The 19,292-nt window shown below is 61.4% G+C and overlaps 1 protein-coding gene across 5 annotated transcripts in view; it reads left to right on the forward strand.

Moving 5' to 3' along the window:
- The window catches only part of SYT7 (synaptotagmin 7), a 62,110-nt gene that overhangs the window by 29,969 nt on the left and 12,849 nt on the right, over positions 1 to 19,292 (forward strand). Inside the window, exons 4-8 of one of the 5 annotated variants that reach the window (XM_081798009.1) lie at positions 2,972 to 3,103; positions 3,982 to 4,206; positions 7,687 to 8,055; positions 11,965 to 12,087; positions 16,931 to 17,066. In XM_081798009.1, coding sequence (XP_081654135.1) covers positions 2,972 to 3,103; positions 3,982 to 4,206; positions 7,687 to 8,055; positions 11,965 to 12,087; positions 16,931 to 17,066 — 985 coding nt within the window. The remainder of the gene's footprint in view (positions 1 to 2,971; positions 3,104 to 3,981; positions 4,207 to 7,686; positions 8,056 to 11,964; positions 12,088 to 16,930; positions 17,067 to 19,292) is intronic. The other 4 variants (XM_081798010.1, XM_081798011.1, XM_081798012.1 and 1 more) reach the window with 4 other exon arrangements.

The raw sequence follows: 19,292 nt of genomic DNA on the forward strand, positions 1-19,292 counted from the left end.
TGTTTTCATCTCTTGCTCTAACCCTGTTTAGGGTCTTTACAGAAGCTTCCAGTGTGTGCCTTGTGGGGGTGGTGGGCAAGTGGAGGGGTGGGCCTGCCGAGGTTGGGGGTGGGAGGAGGTTCGGGAAGAGGCCTCAGGGAGCCTTTGAAGCTGCGTTTGGTTGCACACTCTCCGGTCTTCAAAGCCGAGAGCTGGCAGGTCTCAGGGGCTGATGCAGAGCCCAGGCCCCAGGCTTTCTGAAGGCAGGGAGGGACCACGTGGGGCCCAGCCCAGCACCTATGTCACCTCCAGACCGGGCCCCTAACCCAGTTTGCAGCTGGGCCGGGGGCCCCGTCTCTGCCAAATGACCATAACCTGGGGATGTGTATGTTCTGGATAGTCGTGGAAGGGGCCCGTGAGAGGGGATGGGATGCCCAGCAAGGGGGGAAGGCAGGCAGCACGGGGGGCAGCAGGCTCTGCAGCCTGGGACAGCACCCACGAATGCTCTCTAAGACAAAGTGAGGGCAACAGTGGCTATCCCCTCTTCTCTATAGCCCTGCAGTCGCTGCCCCCTCGCACCCCGCTGAGCTGTCAGAGCCTCTGCCTCAGGGGAAGGGAGTCACCGTTCCAGTCTACAGGCCCCTAGGTTCCTAGGCCTTTATCTCTTGCCAGGGCCCAAAGCCAGTCAAGTGGCAGGAAGCAGGGCTTACCCATCGCACAATCTCCACATGGGCTTAGGACCTCCTCTGAAGGGATCTTTTGTCAAGGATGCTGGGAAGTTGCATTCTTTAGCAGTGCTTCCCAAACTGTGTAAATGATGAATAGTTATTCCATGAATCACTGAGGTTTCATGGGTTTCATGGCCAACTAAGTTTGGGAAACACTGCACACTCTATCTCCCTCTTGGAGATACAGGTATTCATTGACCCATTAGAGGTTCTGAGAAGTCCTGCAGTAAAGGAACCTGTGTTTCCCAAACTTTTGAAATTAAAGATGGTCTTTTTCAGTACTGCAACACACAACATGAGGGCCCCTGGAGCTCCTTGGAACAGAGGGTGGGAGACCAGCCTGGCAGTGATGACCCTGGTGGCTCTTTCTCTCCAGGACCTAGGATTGGATGACAATTGATTTTGGAGATCTGGAGGGGGGCCAAGGGGAGGGAGGCCTTCCAACTGGTTCCTTCTCTCTGTTACACTGGAGGAGGGGGACCAAAGGATGTCTCTGGCAGGAACAGGGTCTTCTGTTGAGGGAGCCTCCCCGGGGAGGGGCCTCCCAGTGCTGAGGCCTGTCCTGCCTCTCCCGTCTCAGCCTCCACTGTGCCACTCACAAACTGGCTCAGGACTCTGGCTTCGAACCCTGTGTACGGAGTCCTGTGAGACATTTCTGAGGTGCACTCTGCTCTGGACAGACAGACGCTGTCCACACCCCCTTGGGCCAGGACCACCATCTTCTCTGGGCCTGTGGTGGCCGCCCAGCTTCTCTCCTTTGTTCCCAAGTCTGAGGCTAAGAGCCAAGGTCAAGGTCAAGCTCTGGTGTGGGGTCGGGGCGGGAGGAGAGAAGCAGGTGCCCCGAGAACACGTTTGCTCCATCTTCAGGGGGTGTGCCTCCCCATGTGGCCTCCCCCACAACAGGGCCCTCGCCTTGGCCTTGAGCAGTGGCACGGCCACAGCACAGGCCAGGCCCACCCCCAGAACCCCTAGAGACCCTTCCCCTAGATGCGTTTCTGAGGGCTCAGGCATGGCTCCCTTCTAGAATGTTCCTTTGGCCTGTTTCTTCTGCCTTTCCTCTCCCTATGCTCCCCGGCCTGCTCCTCGGGGCCCCAGGAGCCTGACAAGCTGATGGAGCCCCTTGTCTGAGGCTTCTGCAGCCTGCCCCCAGAGGAAGTCCCCACATTCTCTGTGCTTCCAGCCTATCTGCTTCATTGGTATGACTTGTCTCAGAGCAGAAGGGGGTGGGAAGACTGGGGCAGAGGGTCCCTTCCAGACCTAGCAGCTCCACCTTGGGAAGGATCAGGGGCACAGGGAGAGGCTACCCTGGCTGGTAGGTCAGGTATGTGTCAAGGGCCCTGGGGCTGAGTCTGCCCATCAACCCCCACGGAGAAGGGCAGGCTCCCTCCACACGCCCCAAAACATTGGACCTGAAGGGCTCCGGGTGACTCTGATCACGCCCTCAGCAAGGTCAGAGGCCTGGACACCCTTCTCTTTTCTGGGGGGGCCACCGAGTCACCACATCTGCAATGAGTGGAGAATGTCTTCAGCTCAGCTGAGATCCCACCAAGCTCACACAAAGGCTGTGTCCCAGGAGGGCAGAGAGCAGAGGAGGCTGGGGCAACCTCAGGCCAACAGGAAGAGGAGAAAGATGGGCAGGGAGCTGGGCCTGCCCCAGGAGTGGCTCAGTGGAGGTGGATGGAAGAGGGGGGAACCTTGGGTCTCCACTGTGGGAGAGCTGACAGCGCAGCGGTTACAGCCAATCTTCTGGTTTGGCAGGCAGGGAGACTGAGGTCAGGAGCGGTGGGCCCCCGGACAAGTTGGCAGCAGGGTCTGATCTACCTTTCAGCTCTTTCCAGCCAGAAACCAGCACCCTGTCTTTCTCCCACTCCCCACGCCAGCCTCCCCCAGGCCTGTTCCCAGCCCCCTCTCTCCCCTGCTCCCTCTCATCATCTTTCTCTCTCCCACCAGCTTCCCAGGCTCGAGGCTCCAGCGTGCCCACCTGCAGCTCGCCTCCTTTCTGCGTGGCTTCTCCCGGCCCTCGAGGGTGTGAGTGCATGCGTGTGTGTGTGTGTGTGTGTGTGTGTGTGTGTGTACGTGCGCGTGCACTCGCTCGCTCGGGGCGCAGCTGCCGCCTCTCTTCCTCCCGCAGGAGCAGACCCTGGCCCTCTCGGCTCTCTGTGTGCGCAGCCCCGGGGCCCCGTCTCCTCTGCCCCCGCAGGACTTGCGGTTCTTGTTTCTTCTTGTATCTCCCTGTTTTCTCCCCTCTCTCTCTGCCCCTCCAGCGATCTAGACAGAGACTTTTGGAATAACAATGAGAGCACAGTGCAGCAGAAATGGAGTTCCTATCCTCCCAAGGAGTTTATTCTAAACATTTCACCCTACGCCCCTTATGGCGACCCACGACTGTCCCTCAAGTGAGTGACTTTACCTGGTTTGATCCTATGTACCGAGTATCCGCGCACGCCCTCCTTCCCCTCCTGGCCCTCACTTCCCCTCCTGCTCCTGTCCGCCCTGGACTTCCCCACCGGTGCACCCATGGGCAGGCCGACCATGGAGACGAGCAACCCCTCCTGCCTCCCCTCACCTGCCCGCCCCTCTCCAGTCCCGTCCCCCAGGGCCAGCCGAGCAGGAGCGCCCCCTCCGCAGCCACGCCCGGCCCCCCAGCGGGTCCCCCCGCTCTGTGCAGTCAGGATGGGGTTGCCCGTTCGGTCCCTCCCTCTCGGCGTGGCTCGCTTTCTCCTCCCCGCTGTGTGCTGCTGCCCTGGCTGCTCGGTGGTGGTGGTCGGTGGTCGGTGGTCGGTGGTCGTGGTGGCGGTGGTCGGTGATGGTGGTGATGAACTCTGACTAACACGGCTTTCTCTTTCTCCCTGCCTTGGGGCCTCCTGGCCTGGACAGCCCGCTCTTCCTCCGCCGTTAACCCTTCGTTGTCCTGTGGGATAGAGTTGGAGGTGGCTGCCCTGCCCCCATCCCCGCCGCCCCCGCCCCAGGCGGTGGGGAGGGGCCGCCCCTCCGTTGTCGTGGTGCGTTGTTCTCCGACCCCAGCCCGCCCGGCCCCCTCTCTCCTCTCTGCAGGCTCTGCTGTTAACCCACTTGCAGTGCTGATGTCTCTCTCTCTCTCTCTGTCTGTCTCTTGTCCGTCTGTCTCTCTCCTCCTCTCTCACTGTCTCTTTCTTCCTTTTATCTGTCATTGTTTTTCTCCCCCTCCCACCCCGACCCCCACCGTGGCCCGCCCTCCCCCGCCACCGCCACCCCCGGCGCCCCTCTGGCCCGGCCGCCTCCCACGTGCCTTCAGTGGTACCCTCCTGTCGGGCGCCAAGGTGGCCGCCGCGGCGGGGCTGGCGGTGGGGCGGGAAGGCCGGCCGGGGGAGAAGCCAGCGCTGGTGCCGCCACCCAGAGAGGACACCTCGAGAAGCGGCGGGGCTGCCCCCAGCGAGCCGGGCAGCGGTGGCAAGGCGGGGAGAGGCCGCTGGCGGACGGTGCAGAGCCACCTGGCCGCAGGGAAGCTCAACTTGTCCAAGTGAGTCATGGCCCTGTGGCCGCCGGAGCCGCGAGCTCGGGTCGGCCCCCGCCGGGGGGGCACAGCGGGACCCCCCCGGCACGCCCACTGCCGCGCCCAGAGGCGCCGTCCTCGGCCCCTGGCTCATCTCATCCCTTCATGAGACGCGCATCCTCCTTGCCATCGGGCACAACTAACAGCCATACGGTGTCGGTGTCGCATCCCAGCCTCGGCTGTGCCCCCCACCCGCCCCCCCACATCAGTCTCTTTCCTTGCCGGTGACCAAGCCATTCCATTCTCTACCCCCGAGGCAGCTTCATTTCAATCGTCAGGTCATCCCATCCTCTTTGACTGGCCGCCCCATCCCAGCCGTCAGGTCATCCCTCTGTGGGCCACCCGTGGTTGTTCAGCCATGGGACCATCCCATCCCCGGGGAGCTGGCCCACTCTCAGCCTGCGTTTGATGCCACTCATCTGCCACCGGGCCTTCCCTCTTACAGCCAGCAGACGGCTCTAGACCCAGAGGCTGAGCCATTCCATTTTTGACCATCTGGCGCCTCCATCGGCTTGTCCCACTCTTGCTTGCACCATTTCCCCGTCTATCCTGCAGGCCCACCATGAGCAGCTGGGCTGTCCCCATGGGTCCGTCCTCATTTCAGCCATCCCCATGGGCTGTCCCAGTCTTGGGCAGCAAGCTGTCCCACTGGCAGCTGGTGGGTAGTGTGTTCTTGGCGGTTGGGTTGTTGAGCCCCCCAGCTAGCTTCTCTTTTCTGACCAGGGTGGTCTGGACGTCAGACAGAAGAGCCGTTTCCCTTTTAAAAGCTCTCTGAGCTTGCCAAACAAGACAGTCCCTCTCTTGGGCCATGGACATACGGCTGGTCCCTGTTCACAGCAGAAAGTATATTCTCTCCTCCCCCACCATGGGGCTGCCTTATTCTCAACTTGGCTTTTAGAAACTTCCATGTCCCCACAGCTGAGCCCTTCCAGGCTCTAAATCCTTCGAACTATGACCATTCTCACCCACTGGGACATAGGTTCCATTTTCAGCTATTAGAACTGCCTCATTCCCAGCTAAGGGACAGCCTCTCACTTAGAAAACCGGCAGCCCTGACCCCTTCTTAGGTGGGGGCTGTCCTGTTGCCTTCATTCAGCACCCCACCCCGCCCCCGGTTCTCTTTAGAAGGCCTGTGATTCCTGCCTTTGGGACCACTGAGGGCCACTGTGCTGAGACCTTATTGCTTGTTGGCCTGAAGGCACACAGGCCCATTTCTCCCCTGACGTCGAGCCTCAGGAAGGTGTCGGAGGGAAGCCCCACACCCCCTCAGAGAGCCAGGCCCAGCACCCCGCCCTCCCCAGGCTGCTCTGGCCACAGACTCCAGGCTGGCTGAAGGCTCCATGCCATTCACTGACTCCAGGCGTGGAGGCACCAATTTTAGTTTCCTGTGACCGAGAGGTTGTAAATTGGACTAATTTTGGATGTGATAGGAAACCAAAATGAGGTCAGCAAGGAGGAGGAGGAGGCCGTCCAACTGTCGTCCTCCCCTGCTTCGGCCTGCCCCTAGGGAGCTGTGGGCTTACCTGGCTGGCCAGCCAGGCCTGGGCCTGTCCCTGGTGGTAGCCCAGGCTCCAGACCTGAGCTAGGCAAGGCTGCTGCCTCCTCCAGGACCCCAGCTCCCAGCTAAAGCCATGTTTTGCCTCTCTCTCTCTCTCTTCTCTATTTCTTGTTCTCTCTCTCTCTCTCATATTCTCTCTTTACTATTCTCTGACTTTCTCTCCCTCTTTTGCTCTCACTCTTTTTCTTTCTTTCTCCCTCTCTAGCCCACAGGGGCAGCTTAACTGTTGTCCTTTAGTTCCCATGGTAGGCTCGGGAGGGAGCAAAGCTGAGGTCTGGTTGCAGTGGTGAAAGCGGCTCCAAGGGCCCCGGGGCCCCTCCCGCAGGCAGCCCCAGGGGGTACCTGGCTGCCCTGTGGTCCTAGACCAGGAGTTGGCAAGCTTTCTCTGTAAAGGGCCAGATAGGAAATGCTTAGGCTCTGCGAGTCACATAGTCTCTTTTATGCCAACTCAAGCCTGTCACAGCCATAGACAGGATGTAAGTTAGTTTGTTCCAGTAAGACTTTATTTACAAAGACAGGTGGTGGACCAGATTTGGTCCATAGGCCATAGTTTGCCAACCCCTGCCCTCGACCACTGGATCGGGAGACGGAGGGAGGGGACAGAAGAGGAGGTTGGGACCTCTGAGGCTCTGGCCCTGCCTATGGGATGTGCTGATGTCTCTGGCCAGGAGAACGAAACAGGCAGGTTGCCTGGGGGAAGCCAGGGGTCTCTGACTCTTCCTACCTCCGTCTCCTGAGACATTTACAGGTACCACTGGCATGGGGAGCGTTAGCTGAACACGTGTCCCAGGGCCCGACCTCATTAGGTCCTCATGGCAACCCTGGGACAGAGGCAGCTCAGGGATGATTTTTCGCCCGGGGTTTTACGAAGACACTCAGATGAAGAAACTGAGGGGTGGACTCACTTTTCCAAAGTCCTGCGGTTCGGAAGCAGCAGAGCTGGGGCTTGAACCTGGGTCCCTCTGACCTCATACTGCCTCTGATCAGCCACGTCCTGCTTCCTGTCCGTCCCTGCCCCCTTACCAGCATTTTTCAGGGGTGCCTGTGGGCCTGCTAGGAGGCGCCCTCTTGCAAACGTATAGCCATCCTGTTTTCCATCAGAATTGGGGCAGTGTGACCAGACAAGTGGTTCCTAGGGCTCCCACCTCATCTGCTCCTTTCCCAGGTCCCCTCCCCTGACTGCGAGTCACTCCCAAGAAATCAGGAATGGACACTGCACCTCAGAAACAAGGGACCCTGGAAGGAGGGCAAAGGTCTGCTCCAGAGCCTGAATCCTGGGGCAGCCCTGGCCACAAGGCAGAGGCCCGAGGACAGAGGGTGTCCGAGGACAGTCCCCAGCCTCCGTGGCCCAAGCCTGAGAACCGCCGGCTTTCCCTGACCCGCCACACGTTACTAGGCCAGCTCTGCGCTGGCCTGGATTTCCTCGGGTCTCCAAAGGCCGGTCGTACTTCGGGCACAGAGGCAGACTTTCCTGGGGTCCCCCAGCGAGACCGCGGGAGGGGGCGGAGCAGCTCCCTCCACCCCCTGCCGTTGGGCATGCCAGGCCCAGGGCCCCGGGGACGCCTTCACCACGCAGCCTCCACAGCTCCCACGGCTCAGACAGGAGGCGTTGGAGCGTCAGGCGAGCCAAGGCCAGAGGGTGGGCTGGGCAGGGCCGGCAGGGGCGGGGTGGGGGGGGGGGCTCAGGGCGGGCGCGGGGTTCGGTGGCCTCCTGGGTGAGGTGGTGGCAGCTACAGCACAGCGGTGACAGCAGGGATGGAGGCCCGGCGAGGTCCGGCAGAGCGCGCCCTGCACTGGGGCCTCCCAGTCCTGACCCTCGGCTTCTTTTTCCTCCACTGTGATCCCTTCACCTGCTTCTCCTTTCTCTCCTCTCCTCCACCCGCCCCAAGTTTCGAGGACTCCACCCTGTCCACGGCCACTACCCTTGAGTCTATCCCCAGCTCCACGGGAGAGCCGAGATGCCAGCGACCCCGCACCCTGATGCGGCAGCAGAGCCTGCAGCAGCCGCTGAGCCAGCAGCAGCGGGGCCGGCAGCCCAGCCAGCCCACCACCAGCCAGAGCCTGGGCCAGCTGCAGGCCCACGCGGCCTCGGCGCCGGGCCCCAACCCCCGGGCCCACGGCCGGGGCCAGGTTCGGCAGGGCGCCTCGGCCAGCTCCAAGTACCGGGCGGCCGGCGGCCGCAGCCGCTCCAACCCGGGCAGCTGGGACCACGTGGTGGGGCAGATTCGAAACCGAGGCTTGGACATGAAATCCTTCCTGTAAGTCCCCCCCTTGAGCGGGCCGGCCCCCACCTCCCGACCCAGCCTCTCTCCCCTCATCTCCTTGGGAGCGGCTGGCCCTGCCCCCGGCTCCTGGCCCTCCATCTCCGCGGCAGGGTGCCGAGCAGACTCGGCCCACCCCTCCCCAGCCTGCTGTGGCTCGAGGCTTCGTGCCTGCAGCCCCCCATGGAAGGATTCTTATCTGGGCCACCCCTCTGAGGACCCCGGCTCCTCCCCCTTCGGTGCCTCCCGGGGCTCGGAGAAGGTCCCTCCCCCAAATGTCAGTGGGGACACTGGACAATGCCATTGAGACCTGAGGCCGCCTGGTCCTCCTCCTCTTCCCGCTAGTCCCAGGCTGCTCCTGGCCTCCCTGCTAGCCTCCCCCCTCCCAAACCTGGGCTCTGGCCCTGCCTCCGAGCCTCCAGATCACCTCTTCCCTGTAACCCAACTCGGCTCACCTTCCTGCCCCGCACTTCCTCCCTCCCTCTCACCGTTCCTGCCATCAGCACTGTCCTCTGCCTCTCTGACCTTCTCCAGCCACCTGTCCTCCAGCTCCCAGAATGACCCATCCCCTGAGGACAAACCTCAGATGTTCCCCCCAAAGCTTTAGAAAAGGTTCTTTGTCAATCAGAGGCTTCTTTCAAGTGTACAGGCCTGAGAAGTAACCGCACACCATGGGTATCTAACTGTAGCCATTCCTCATCCCCCCGCCATCCCATGCTGCCCCGCCCCACAGGTAGGGGCCCTGCCCAGGGCACCCCCCCCCCCCACCCCCGGCATCACTCTGGCCATCGGCACTCACTCTGAGCCCAGAGCAGACCTGGGCTTTTGTCCCTGATATCACTCGCCTCCCCCGGCCTAACATGACCTTCCTTCCAGGCTCTGGGGATTATTCCCATCGCCCAGGTCTTCCCTGGGAGCACTTTTCATGGAGCAAGAGACCAGCACTAAGCCTGGGAGAGGAGAAAGGAGGAGGAAGGGGAAGGGCAAGATGCAAGGCCCAGCTCATTGGCAAGATGTGGGGATTCTGAAGGCAAGCAGGTCCCTCCGAGTTTCCTAGCTCTCCAGCTGAGACCCCAGCCCAGGCTTCCAGGGCAGACGGGAGTGCTGTCCCTAGGAGGGGCACCCCAACAGAAGAGGCCTTGCCATGCCAGCTTCCCATGCCCGTGCAAGCGGCTCGTGGGCCCGGCTGGCAGCTCGTGCTGCCTGTGCCTCTGCTTGGTCCATCCAGGCAGCGCATCTGCCGGGGCTCTCCCCGACCCAAGGACCCTTGGGGATCCAGCTGGTGCCTGCATGAGACAAGATGCCCAGCAGAGCCTCCCGGCTTCCGGGCGGCGGTTTGTTTGGGGACGGATACAGTGGCACTGGTGTGGATTAGGAGAGTCGAAGGAATTGGTTCTTCCGTGGCTTGAACAGAACTGGGAGCCGGCGGGCCCCTGCACCCCTCTGCTCCTCCTGCCCTCCAGCTGCTCTTTGCACAGCTGTCACCCTGCTTCCTGTTCGAGCAGCCATCAGACTGGGGCAGGGGCCGTCCCCAGGCCCTGGGAAGAAGGGAGCCCGCTGCAGGAAAGCCTCTGTGTACCGACTCCCCTACCCGCTGCTCCCCTGCTCAACTGGGATTTGCTGAGTGGTGCCCCGTGCCAACATCCTCAGTCCACACTGCTGCGCCCACCACAGCTTTACGGGCCCCTCGCCTGCTGGCCACCGCTAGAGATCACCCAACCCCCCACCTCCTCCACCTGTCATTCTTCCCAGCAGGGGTCGGCAAATTTTTTTCTGTAAAGGGCCAGATTATAAATATTTTAGGCTTTGTGGGGCACGTGGTCTCAATCACATTTTTTTAAAGCAATGCTTTAAACACGCACAAGCCATTCTTAGCTTGTGGGCTGTAGAAAGACAGGCCACCAGCTGTACTTTGCCCACCTCTGACCCCCCGCCTTACAGTTTAGCTGGTGTGCTTCTGAGGCCCTTTTCTTGCCCCAAATGCTGCTGGTCCACAGAGACAGCCAGGGCGGGAGGGCTAGCCAGGCCTCCCAGGACCCCACCCCCTCTTGCAGGGAGGATGATGTTCCTCCAGCTTAATGGGTGTGACCCCCCCCAATACCACCAGCTTCTCCCCAGACTCTCCTCTTGCCCCTCGTTCTCACCCTTGCAGCCTGTGTTGCTGGGGAGAATGACAAATTGGGAATTCATGCAGAGGAGCCGTTTTGTTTTTAAGAAGAGCAAAAGGAGTATCTGAAAAATGCATTAAACAGGGAAAAAACATGTTGTTTTCGTTGGGTTCTCCTTCCCCCAGCTCAACCCAGCTCCCAAGCAGCCAAATGGAATTTTACCAACAGTAAAACAGTACCGATGGGCAGAGAACAAAGAAAACGAGGATTTGTCCTGAGGGAAGGGGGAGTTGTTACCCAAAAGTTGGAGGCCAGCATGAGTGTCAGCCTGGAGTAATGTGCCCAGGACAAAGATGCATGACATGGAAGGCGGTGCAGCCACTTAGCTTCCTCCCCTCCCCGGGCCCCCACTGCCATCTCCCATTTTCCCTGCGCCCCCCCTCCCCCCCCAGGTGCCATGTCTCACCTGCTTGAGTTCCCTTTCCGACAGCCTCTCTAGGAAATAGCCACAGCCGCCTCTTCCTGTCTAAACCTTGCCCCCCTGGACGGTGGTTGAAGGGCAGACTTCCCAACCCCGGATCCCCCGCTCTGGAACATGCCGTTAGGCTTACCATCCTTCCCTTGGCCCTTCCTGAGACATGACTTCCTCCCTGCCCTGCCCCATCTGAAATCCCCTTCTTCCTTTGTTCGGATGAGAGACGCAGGGCCGGACGAGCTCCACAAAATACCCAGAAAATGCCCGTGAACTCATGATTTTGCGGGGCAGCAGGTCACCTTTTGTCCCTGGAAAATGCAAGGAGACCCCACGGTTGCCCAGGGGTTCTCTGAGAATGCCGCCTATGAGAAACGTCACACCTTGACCTCTGGCCCCATGCTGCTGCCCACATGGCAGCTCCTTGTCCACCTGGACTGAGCCTCCCTCAAAGCAGGATGGCTCCAGCCTCTTCCAGATCTTCCTCTCTGCAGAAATTCCTCCAGACCTTGCCAGCCAGGTTCCTGCACTTTCTCTCTCTCTCCACCTTTGCTTTTTGGTGACTCCTGGACTGCTTCTCCAAGGAAAGGCCCCTGAACTGGACCCCAAAGCGTTGGTGGTTATTCCCTGGATCTTCAGGAAGGGGGACTCAAGAGAAGGCCCATGATGGCCAGCACACCATAAGCCAGAAGGGACTTCCGTTCTCCTCTGATGGGCTGTGTGTTCAGGGACCCCCTCCTGGTGTCAAGGACATCTGGCTGACCATGACCCAGAGATGTCTTTATGAGGAGCACAGGGTGCAGCACCCATTGGATTTCCGAACTTTCTAAGAACCTCCCACCTGGGAGCCCAAACCTGCCTGCCCTTCCCAAAGCAAGATGGCGATGGAGCCCCTCTCTCTTCTCCCAGGGGCCCAGATGGCCAGAGCGAGTAGCTCCCCTCCCCCGGCCTTCCCCGAACCTTCCTCGGCAGAGGCAGAGTCTTCCTCGGCAGCGTCTGGGGCACAGGCCGCTTCAGCGGGCCTCTGGCCAACCCCTTCCCAGAATCTCTCCAGAGCGTCCCGCTCGCTGGCCCTGAGGCAGGCTGGGTCTCAGGCTGTGGACACCTCCCCTCATCCCCTCCCTTCCCGCCTCCACCCGACTCTGCTCTACAACTTTTGACAGTGCTAAAGTGTGTGGTTTCTCTCCTGCAGGGCCAGTTTCTTACGCTTTTTTCTTCTCTCTCTTTGTCTCTGTCTCTGTCTCTGTCTCTCTCTTTCCCCTCCCTGCCCCCGCCTGTGGGGCCTCCTCGTTTCCTCCCGGCCGGTGGGCTGCCCACCTCGGGCAGGGAAGGCAGGATGGTGGTGCTATCCTTGGTCTTAGGGCTTTCGGAACAGGATGACTTTGCCAATATCCCTGACCTGCAAAACCCAGGAACCCAGCAGAACCAGAACGCTCAGGGGGACAAGAGGTACGAGCTCAGGCGAGGGCCTGCGGCGGCAGCGGCCGAGATGGAGGCGTGGAGAGGCTGCCGACCTCCACCAGCCCTGGCCCGGCTGCTGGATGAGGCGGCGGTGTCCTCAGCGATCCCGGAGTGGGAGGACAGCCCCCTCCCCAGCTGGTGCCCTCACACACGCCACCCCGGGCTGTCCCTTGGGTCCAAGGCCAGCGTGGCCGTCCTGGGGCCATTCTGGATCAAGCCTGCTCCCCAGGCATGCTTGCCCTCGCCCGGAGCAAGTCAGCCTTTCTGCCCCATCTCTCTGCTTGGCTCCCCCCACCCCTTGCTGCCCCTCATTTTTCATCTCTGCCCCACCCCCAACCCCGAAATCCCAGTTTCTCTGGTGGTTGGTGGGCGGGGGGGGGGGGATGTAGGGAAGGGGCACCAGCCTGTTCTCCCTCATCCCCGCCACCTCAACCTCCCTCTTGCCTGGAGGTCCCGCTGGGGTAACGGTAGCAGCCCCCTCCCCGCAGGGGTACTGCACAGGTGTGGCTGAGCTGCTTGGCTGATTGAAGAGGAGCCCCTGGTGGGGAGGGTGTGGGGCACGGGAGAGGCCTGGGGACCAGAAAGAACCGAGAGGCAGCCCTGAACCTGAGGTACCAGGAGGAGGGAATAGGGGGAGAGGCTGAGAGCAGGCCTGTTTGCTCAGGCGGAGCAGAGGGCTGGGCATTTAGCCGTGTGTCGCCATCAGGAACTCAGGGAAGCACCTCCCGGTGCCTCCCGTCTCAGGGGGGGCGTGGAGCACTCGTCGGGAAGGAGACGGGGGAAAGGTCGGAGGGCCGGAGGCTCGGGCAGCGTCGCAAAGGTGGGGTGATCCTGCCCTTGGTGTGGCTGCCTCGCATCACCTGGCCTTGGGCTGGGCCAGCCACACACCTGTAGTCGCAGGGGGAGGGCTCCTCACCTCGGTCAGGTCTGCTTCTCGCCAGACCAAAGGCCTACCGGAGAGCATGGGCTGATGGCCAGGATGCCAGGCTTCTAGCTCTGGCTGCCAGAGACCCGCTCTGCAGACGTGGACGAGTCACTGCCCCTCTCTGAGCCTCTGCTTCCTTGTCTGTCGAATGAAGGATTGGAGAGGGTGACCCCTTCCAGCTTGGGCATGCTCAGCTTCTCATGAGAGCACAGACCCTCAGGCTGGGGCACCTGTCAGAGCCTGTGAGCTGGGCAGCGATCCTGACATTCCCTGAGGCCCATAAGGCAGGAGGGGACTGTCCCAGGCTGCCACCAGGGGCCTGTGGGTTACAGAAGCCTAGGCCAAGAGTTACACAGCTGACTGCCTCTCCCTCCAGCGGCTTCTCGCACTTTCTTCCTATTCCAAGTTCACAGTTGCATGTCTGTGGTGGACACAGCCAGAAATCCCCGGAGAGTGGGAGGGAAGAGCGGGACAGGTTCTTTCACTCATTGGCACAGATGGTGTCAAACCCCGAGCCCATGTCCTGGGTTGGGGGGGGGGCGGCGGCGGGAGGAACAGAGCCTACCACCTCCAGCCCACCTGGTGCCCCAGAAGTCCTGGGCTGGGCCCCGGGCAGGCCAGAGTGCCGTGGGGAGGGGGCCAGGGGCCATGGGGGAGAGGCGGCAGGAGGGGGCTGGAGGCCTCTGGAAGCCTGCTGAGAACCCGAGCTCTTGGGGGGGTGGGGGGGGGGAAGGTGTGAAGTGTGCGGGAGCAGACGCAGGCTGGAAACGAGATTTCACATCACCCATGCGTTCATTAGCTGGCTCCATTTCCACCCACAGCCTATTTTTACCCCTGCCATGTAGGTCTCCCGCCCGTATTCTAACACGCCCATCTCTTCCGACCATTACATCAGCTGTCCCTGCCTTCCTGGGAAAGGTGGGTGTGGAGGTGGAGGCCATGGGCCCTCGCCCCCACCCTGCCTGACTCTCCAGGTGGACATATGTCATTCCCACCCAGTCACACCCACCCCACCCGTCTCACGGCCTCTGGGGTGTTCCCCAGGTGACCGGGCACTGTGAGGGTGTCCAGCACTGAGGGCTTCCTTCCCGGCACTCTCCCCCGCCCCAAGCTTGGCATCGCCGCTGGCACCACCCCACCAGGCTCTCGGCACCTTAGGGCTCTGCTCCAGAGGCTCATTGGACCTTGGAATGCTGGGCTTGGGTCAGCTGTCCCTTTCTCTTCAGCTTCTGCCTCCAGACCCAGAGTCTGTCTGCCCTTTTGCCCCGATTCCCGCCCCCCCCCTTTACCATCCAGCTGACCCCTTGGCTGTGGACTTTCAGCCCCTGAGGTCTCTGTCAGCGGCAAGTCCCTGGGCGACAGGAGGGCCCTGGGAGGAGGAACAGCCATTCTAATTCCCAAACAAAGAAGGGGTGCATCTAGCGGGCAACATGGAGACGGGAAGGTTGGTCAGTACCTCCCTCCTAGGATCCTTGGTGGCCTGGAAGCCCCCCATCCAGGACCTCCCAGGCCCAGAGCCTCAGTGCTGTGGGCCCCAAGAACAGAATGCTGTTGGCCCCGGGAGGGAGGAAGGAAGGAGGCCAGGACCACCCCTGGCCCCCGTGCCCTGCTGCCTTCACCCATCCTGCCCTGCATCCATCCCCATGTCATGCTCTCTGCCATCCCTTCCATCGCTCCTTGGGATCCGAATGGTGTCCACCGTGACCCCCCCACCCCCCGAGTGGGGCGCGGGGCAGGGCGGGGACCTGGCCACCCCCATCGCTCTCCTCGCCCCCAAACCACCATGTTTCCTCCGTCCCGGTGTGTGTCCCCCGCCTCCTCTCTGCCTCTCCTCTCGGCCGCCTCGCTCGTCCCCTTGTCCACCCTGCAGCCTTCTTCACTAGTCTCCGACTAACCTTTCTTGGCCTCTCTCTCTCCCCCTCTCCTTCCTCCCAGCTGCTCCTCACAGGGATGTCCCTGGGCCAGTGACGGGGCCCCTGCGCCTCTCCCTCTGCCTCTCTGTGCACTTGTCTCTCTGTCTCTCTCTGTCCTGTGACCTCCGGTAGCTTCAGTGGCGCTGACCATCTTCCCAGGCTGCTTTGCAGCTGCGCTGATGCTGTGGTGTGGCCAAAATAACTTCGACTTTCTCATACCTTCAGCAGTCAATCTGGCGCTCTCCTCCTGTCCCACTCTATTTTTAACCTGACTTTACCTCTCCAGCTATTTCGGTGTCCTCTTCCTCCCCATGCCTGTCTGCGTAAGCACGTGTCCGCGAGTGTGTGTCCCTGTGTGTGTGCGTGCGCGCGGGCGTGCCCCGCTGTGGCCGCACCTCGGGCAGGGACCCCGGGGTGGCCCCAGGCGGGGCGGGGTGTTTCGTGCTGTCTAGGCAGGGCCAGGTTCTCACAGCAGGTGTGCGTGCGTCTGATTCTCAGGGTGTCTGTCCCTGAAACGGCTCCCCACTTTGGTCTGTTTCAGTCGGTCCCGATTCACACGCCCACCTTGGCATGCCCGGGTCTCCCTGGATGTTTCCTCTCGGGATTTAAGTGTGCATCGCTGGGTGTGTGTGTGTGTGTGTGTCATCTCACTGCTCTGGTCGACCTGCCTTGTTGCTGTGCCATTCTCTCCCTGGTGCCCCCTGGGTGTCTGTCAGGCTTGTGTGCACTCGTGTGTGTGTGCGTGCGTGCGTGTGCACGCGCACACCTTGCTGTTGGGTCCTGGTATCTCCCCTCCGGGGCCTGGCAGATTCCGTGCATGTCTGCCTGCCTGTCGTGGTCAACTGTGTGCTGGCGGCTGGTCCATACCGAGGGTGTGTCTAGCCTGTGTGTGTCTCCGAGTCTGAGGCTCTGGGACTCTCAGAGCTGTTCCCTTGTAGCCTGTCCCGAGCCCCATGCTGCCAGTCTTCCAGTCTTTTCCTCGCTGCCTGCCCCACCTTTCCTCCTCATGAGATGTTCCAGCCTGGTCCCTGGGCACGCTTTTAGGGCCCCCTTCCTGAGCCCCAGCTGGACGGAGCCTGGGCTCACCACCCAGCTGCCGGGCCAGAGAGCCCAGCTTCCCGGGAGCAGCATGGAGTCGGGGTGCACACAGGGCCTCACGTGGAATGGTCAGATCTGGGGCGTCTCAGTGGTGCCCCGTCTCTCTCTGACCCTGGGTGAGAGCCTTATCCCACACGCAGTCCTCAGAGCGGGAGGCAGGTGGGGACTGGGGAGCAAGCGGGTGTAGACTCGTCCTATCCCGCAGGTGGCTGTTTAAATCTAAATTAGTTTGAGTCGAACAAAACGAAATATTCCGTCCTCAGTCGCACTGACCACTTCAAATGCTTTAGTAGCCACACAGGGACAGCGCAGACATAGAACACTGCTGCCATCGTAGAAAGTTCTCCTGGCCAGAGGTGTGTGGACAGTGGTCCTGACCTCCGCTGGTCAGTCTTGGGTCTGAAGGGCACCTGTGTGCCCTCAGGCTGAACAAACACAGGTGGGGCCTCTGGGAGCTAGCACCCTGGGTGTGTTTGCAGAGGGTAATGATGCAGAGGGGTGACCTGGACACGCCACCTGGGGAGCCTCCCCTGCCAGGTTGGAGCGAGCAGGGGTGCCGGGGGCCTCTGGGGCCAGGGGCACGCTCAGAGACCACCCTGCAGGCAGTGAGTGGGTGGTGGGGCGTTCTCTGGGGACCAGGAGGAGTGCGAGTACCCACCAATTCAGCATCCACAGGGGCAGTCGAGCTGCATCATGCTAAGGTGAGGGAGATGGGCCCCGAGCGCCGCTCTAGGTGAAAACCAGGCCTCCCTGTGGACAAGAGCTCGGCTCCTGCTGGCCTGCAGGAGGGGGTGGCTGCTTGGGTCTCAGAGGAGATGCCGCCGCCACCCCGGCCAAGGTGCCCGGCCCAGCCCACCTCCCAACCTGCGCTCATTCGGATTCCCCCCACCTCCAGGTTGCCTGCAGGAGGGAAGGCAGTGAACACAGCCCCAGTGCCGGGCCAGACACCCCATGATGAGTCTGACCGCCGGACTGAGCCGCGCTCCTCCGTCTCGGACCTCGTCAACTCCCTCACCAGTGAGATGCTCATGGTGAGAAGGGCAGGACGCCGGGGCCCCAGGCAGGAGCTGAACTGGGAGGCCGGGGCCGGGATGCGTGTGACAGTTGGTGACAGCGTGGGGGTTGTCCAGTCGGAAAGGGGAACCAACGTGGACTGAGTGAGCAAGGCTTGGGTTCTTTTCTCAGCTTTTTCCCCATAACAGGCTCTCTGTGCCTCAGTTTCCTCATTTGTCCAGTGAGAATAAGAATGCCCACCTTCCTCCAGTCTCTTTCTGGGCTGAGTGGGGGTCCAAGAAACCCTACTCATGGGAGGGATTTTTATGATCGTAGGAGGAAATGCTTGGGGCAGAATGTGTCCCCTCTCTTGGAGCGGTGTCCCAGTGAGGGGAGGTCTGAGGTGGAGCTCCCAGTGGAGCGAGTCTCATGTCCCTCTCTCAGGGACCTCCCCTTACCCCCATTGCTGGAGGCCAGCTGAGGCCCAAAGACAAAAGGAGAGTAGGAAATTGCCCGCCCTCCCCGTCCTGATTCCTGGGAGGGAAGAGCTGTGCTGAGAGTCTTCCGTGCACACCCTTCTGTGCACACACGGGGCTCCCAGCCCTCTGGTTCTGGGGCGTTTCCACCAAGGGAGAGGTTGAGGCTCCTGTCTCACCCCCTGGTGGCAGCAGTAAGGCACAGCCTTGTACCTCACCTGTGCTGGGGGAAGAGCCTGGGGAGGGCCGGGGCCCCAGGGCGAGGACCTTGTGATGGGGCAGCCAGCGGTTTGCAGGCGGCTGTCAGTCAGAGCTTTGCCAGCTCACAAGTCCCAAGGAGGCTTAGGGTATGAGGTTGGGAACCTGGTGCCTGCTGTGTTCCTATTGGACGTGACCGCAGACAAGTCATTTCTGCTCCCTGGACCCGGGTCCCCTCCCCAGTCCCTCCTGTAGATCGAGGGAGAGTTTGTGGGCTCTCAAGCCCTTGCCAGTCCTGACATCATTCAGTTCAGAGTTCCCTTGCCCAGGCCCTGGCATGACAGCTGCCATGCTCTCTGGGGCCCCAGAGCCCCCGGGCTCCACCCTTCTACCGGTTAGGGCTCCAGCCAGCTCCAACCATCCACCCCCACTGCCCCTTTCTAGCCCAGCGCTTCTCAAATTATAATATGCACACAAATCACTGGGAGATCTCATTAAAATGCAGATTCCCACCGGGCGCCTGGCTGGTTTCAGTTGGAAGAGCCCGCAGCTCCTGATCTTGGGGTCATGAGTTCGAGCCCCATGTTGAGTATAGAGATGACTTAAGATACATAAAACTTCTTTTAGAAATGCAGATTCCCAGTCAGCAGGCCTGCGGTGGGCCCTAGGATCTGCATTTCTCTTGCGTGGATCCAGATTCGGGCATCAGATTTTCCCTGTTCTAGAGCTGGTCTCCCCTGGGCCTCTACCCACCACCCCCACCATAGGCCCCTGCACGCCTGGCCCTCTGCTGCCCTCTTGTCCAGCTCCCCCACCCACATAGGTGGGCCCAGCCACACTGTCCTCTGGATGGGCCAGCCACAGCCCGCTCTGCCTCCCTGCCCAGCCTCTTAATCGGTTACAGCTTCCTGGTAGTTAGGTTCCAAGAAGGAGCAGTCCATTCCCAGCCAGCTTACGGGCCCGTTTGCTGCCCCCAGGGAGGAACTGACAGCCTCAGGCAGAGGAAGGAAGTGTAAGCCTCAGGGCCCACTCACGGGCTCAGGGCTCAGCGGAAGCTCAGAGGTGGGCAGGCGAGGTCTAATTGCCCAGCCCTAGGCCAAAGCTGGGTCATTGCCATTAATGGTGATGAGGAAGACAAGCGGGCCCCAGGCTCTCAGAAGCCGGGGGTCAGGAGTCAGGCGCCCACAGCTGGCCAGAGGAAGGGACTGAGGGAAAGGGGTCAGAGAGGAGGCCAGGCCACACCCCCATCTGAGTCACCCCAGCCCTGGCATGCTTTTTGATGCTTGCTTCTACTGGAGCAGGGGCTCCCCCCGCACCTCGCCTGGGGCCCTGGTAGGGGTGGCCAGTCTGGTTGCCATGGAAACAGCTCCTCAAGCTGCCCCGGCTGGTTAATTAGGGCTTGGGACTGTGGTTTGGGAAAGCTGGGAACAGGCACAGAGCCAGGCCCACCTTGGGCCTCTCACCCCCAGACCACCCGGTTTGGGAACCAAGAGCCAAGTGACCAGAGGGACCTCAGACGGGGCTGGGGTCACCTGGGCTCCAGTCACCAGGGACTCCACCCAAACTACAGAAGGAACAGGAGGGGCAAGT

This window comes from Leptonychotes weddellii, chromosome 11 (assembly GCF_054177405.1).
Source record: "Leptonychotes weddellii isolate Sample4059 chromosome 11, ASM5417740v2, whole genome shotgun sequence".
Lineage (NCBI taxonomy): Eukaryota > Metazoa > Chordata > Mammalia > Carnivora > Phocidae > Leptonychotes > Leptonychotes weddellii.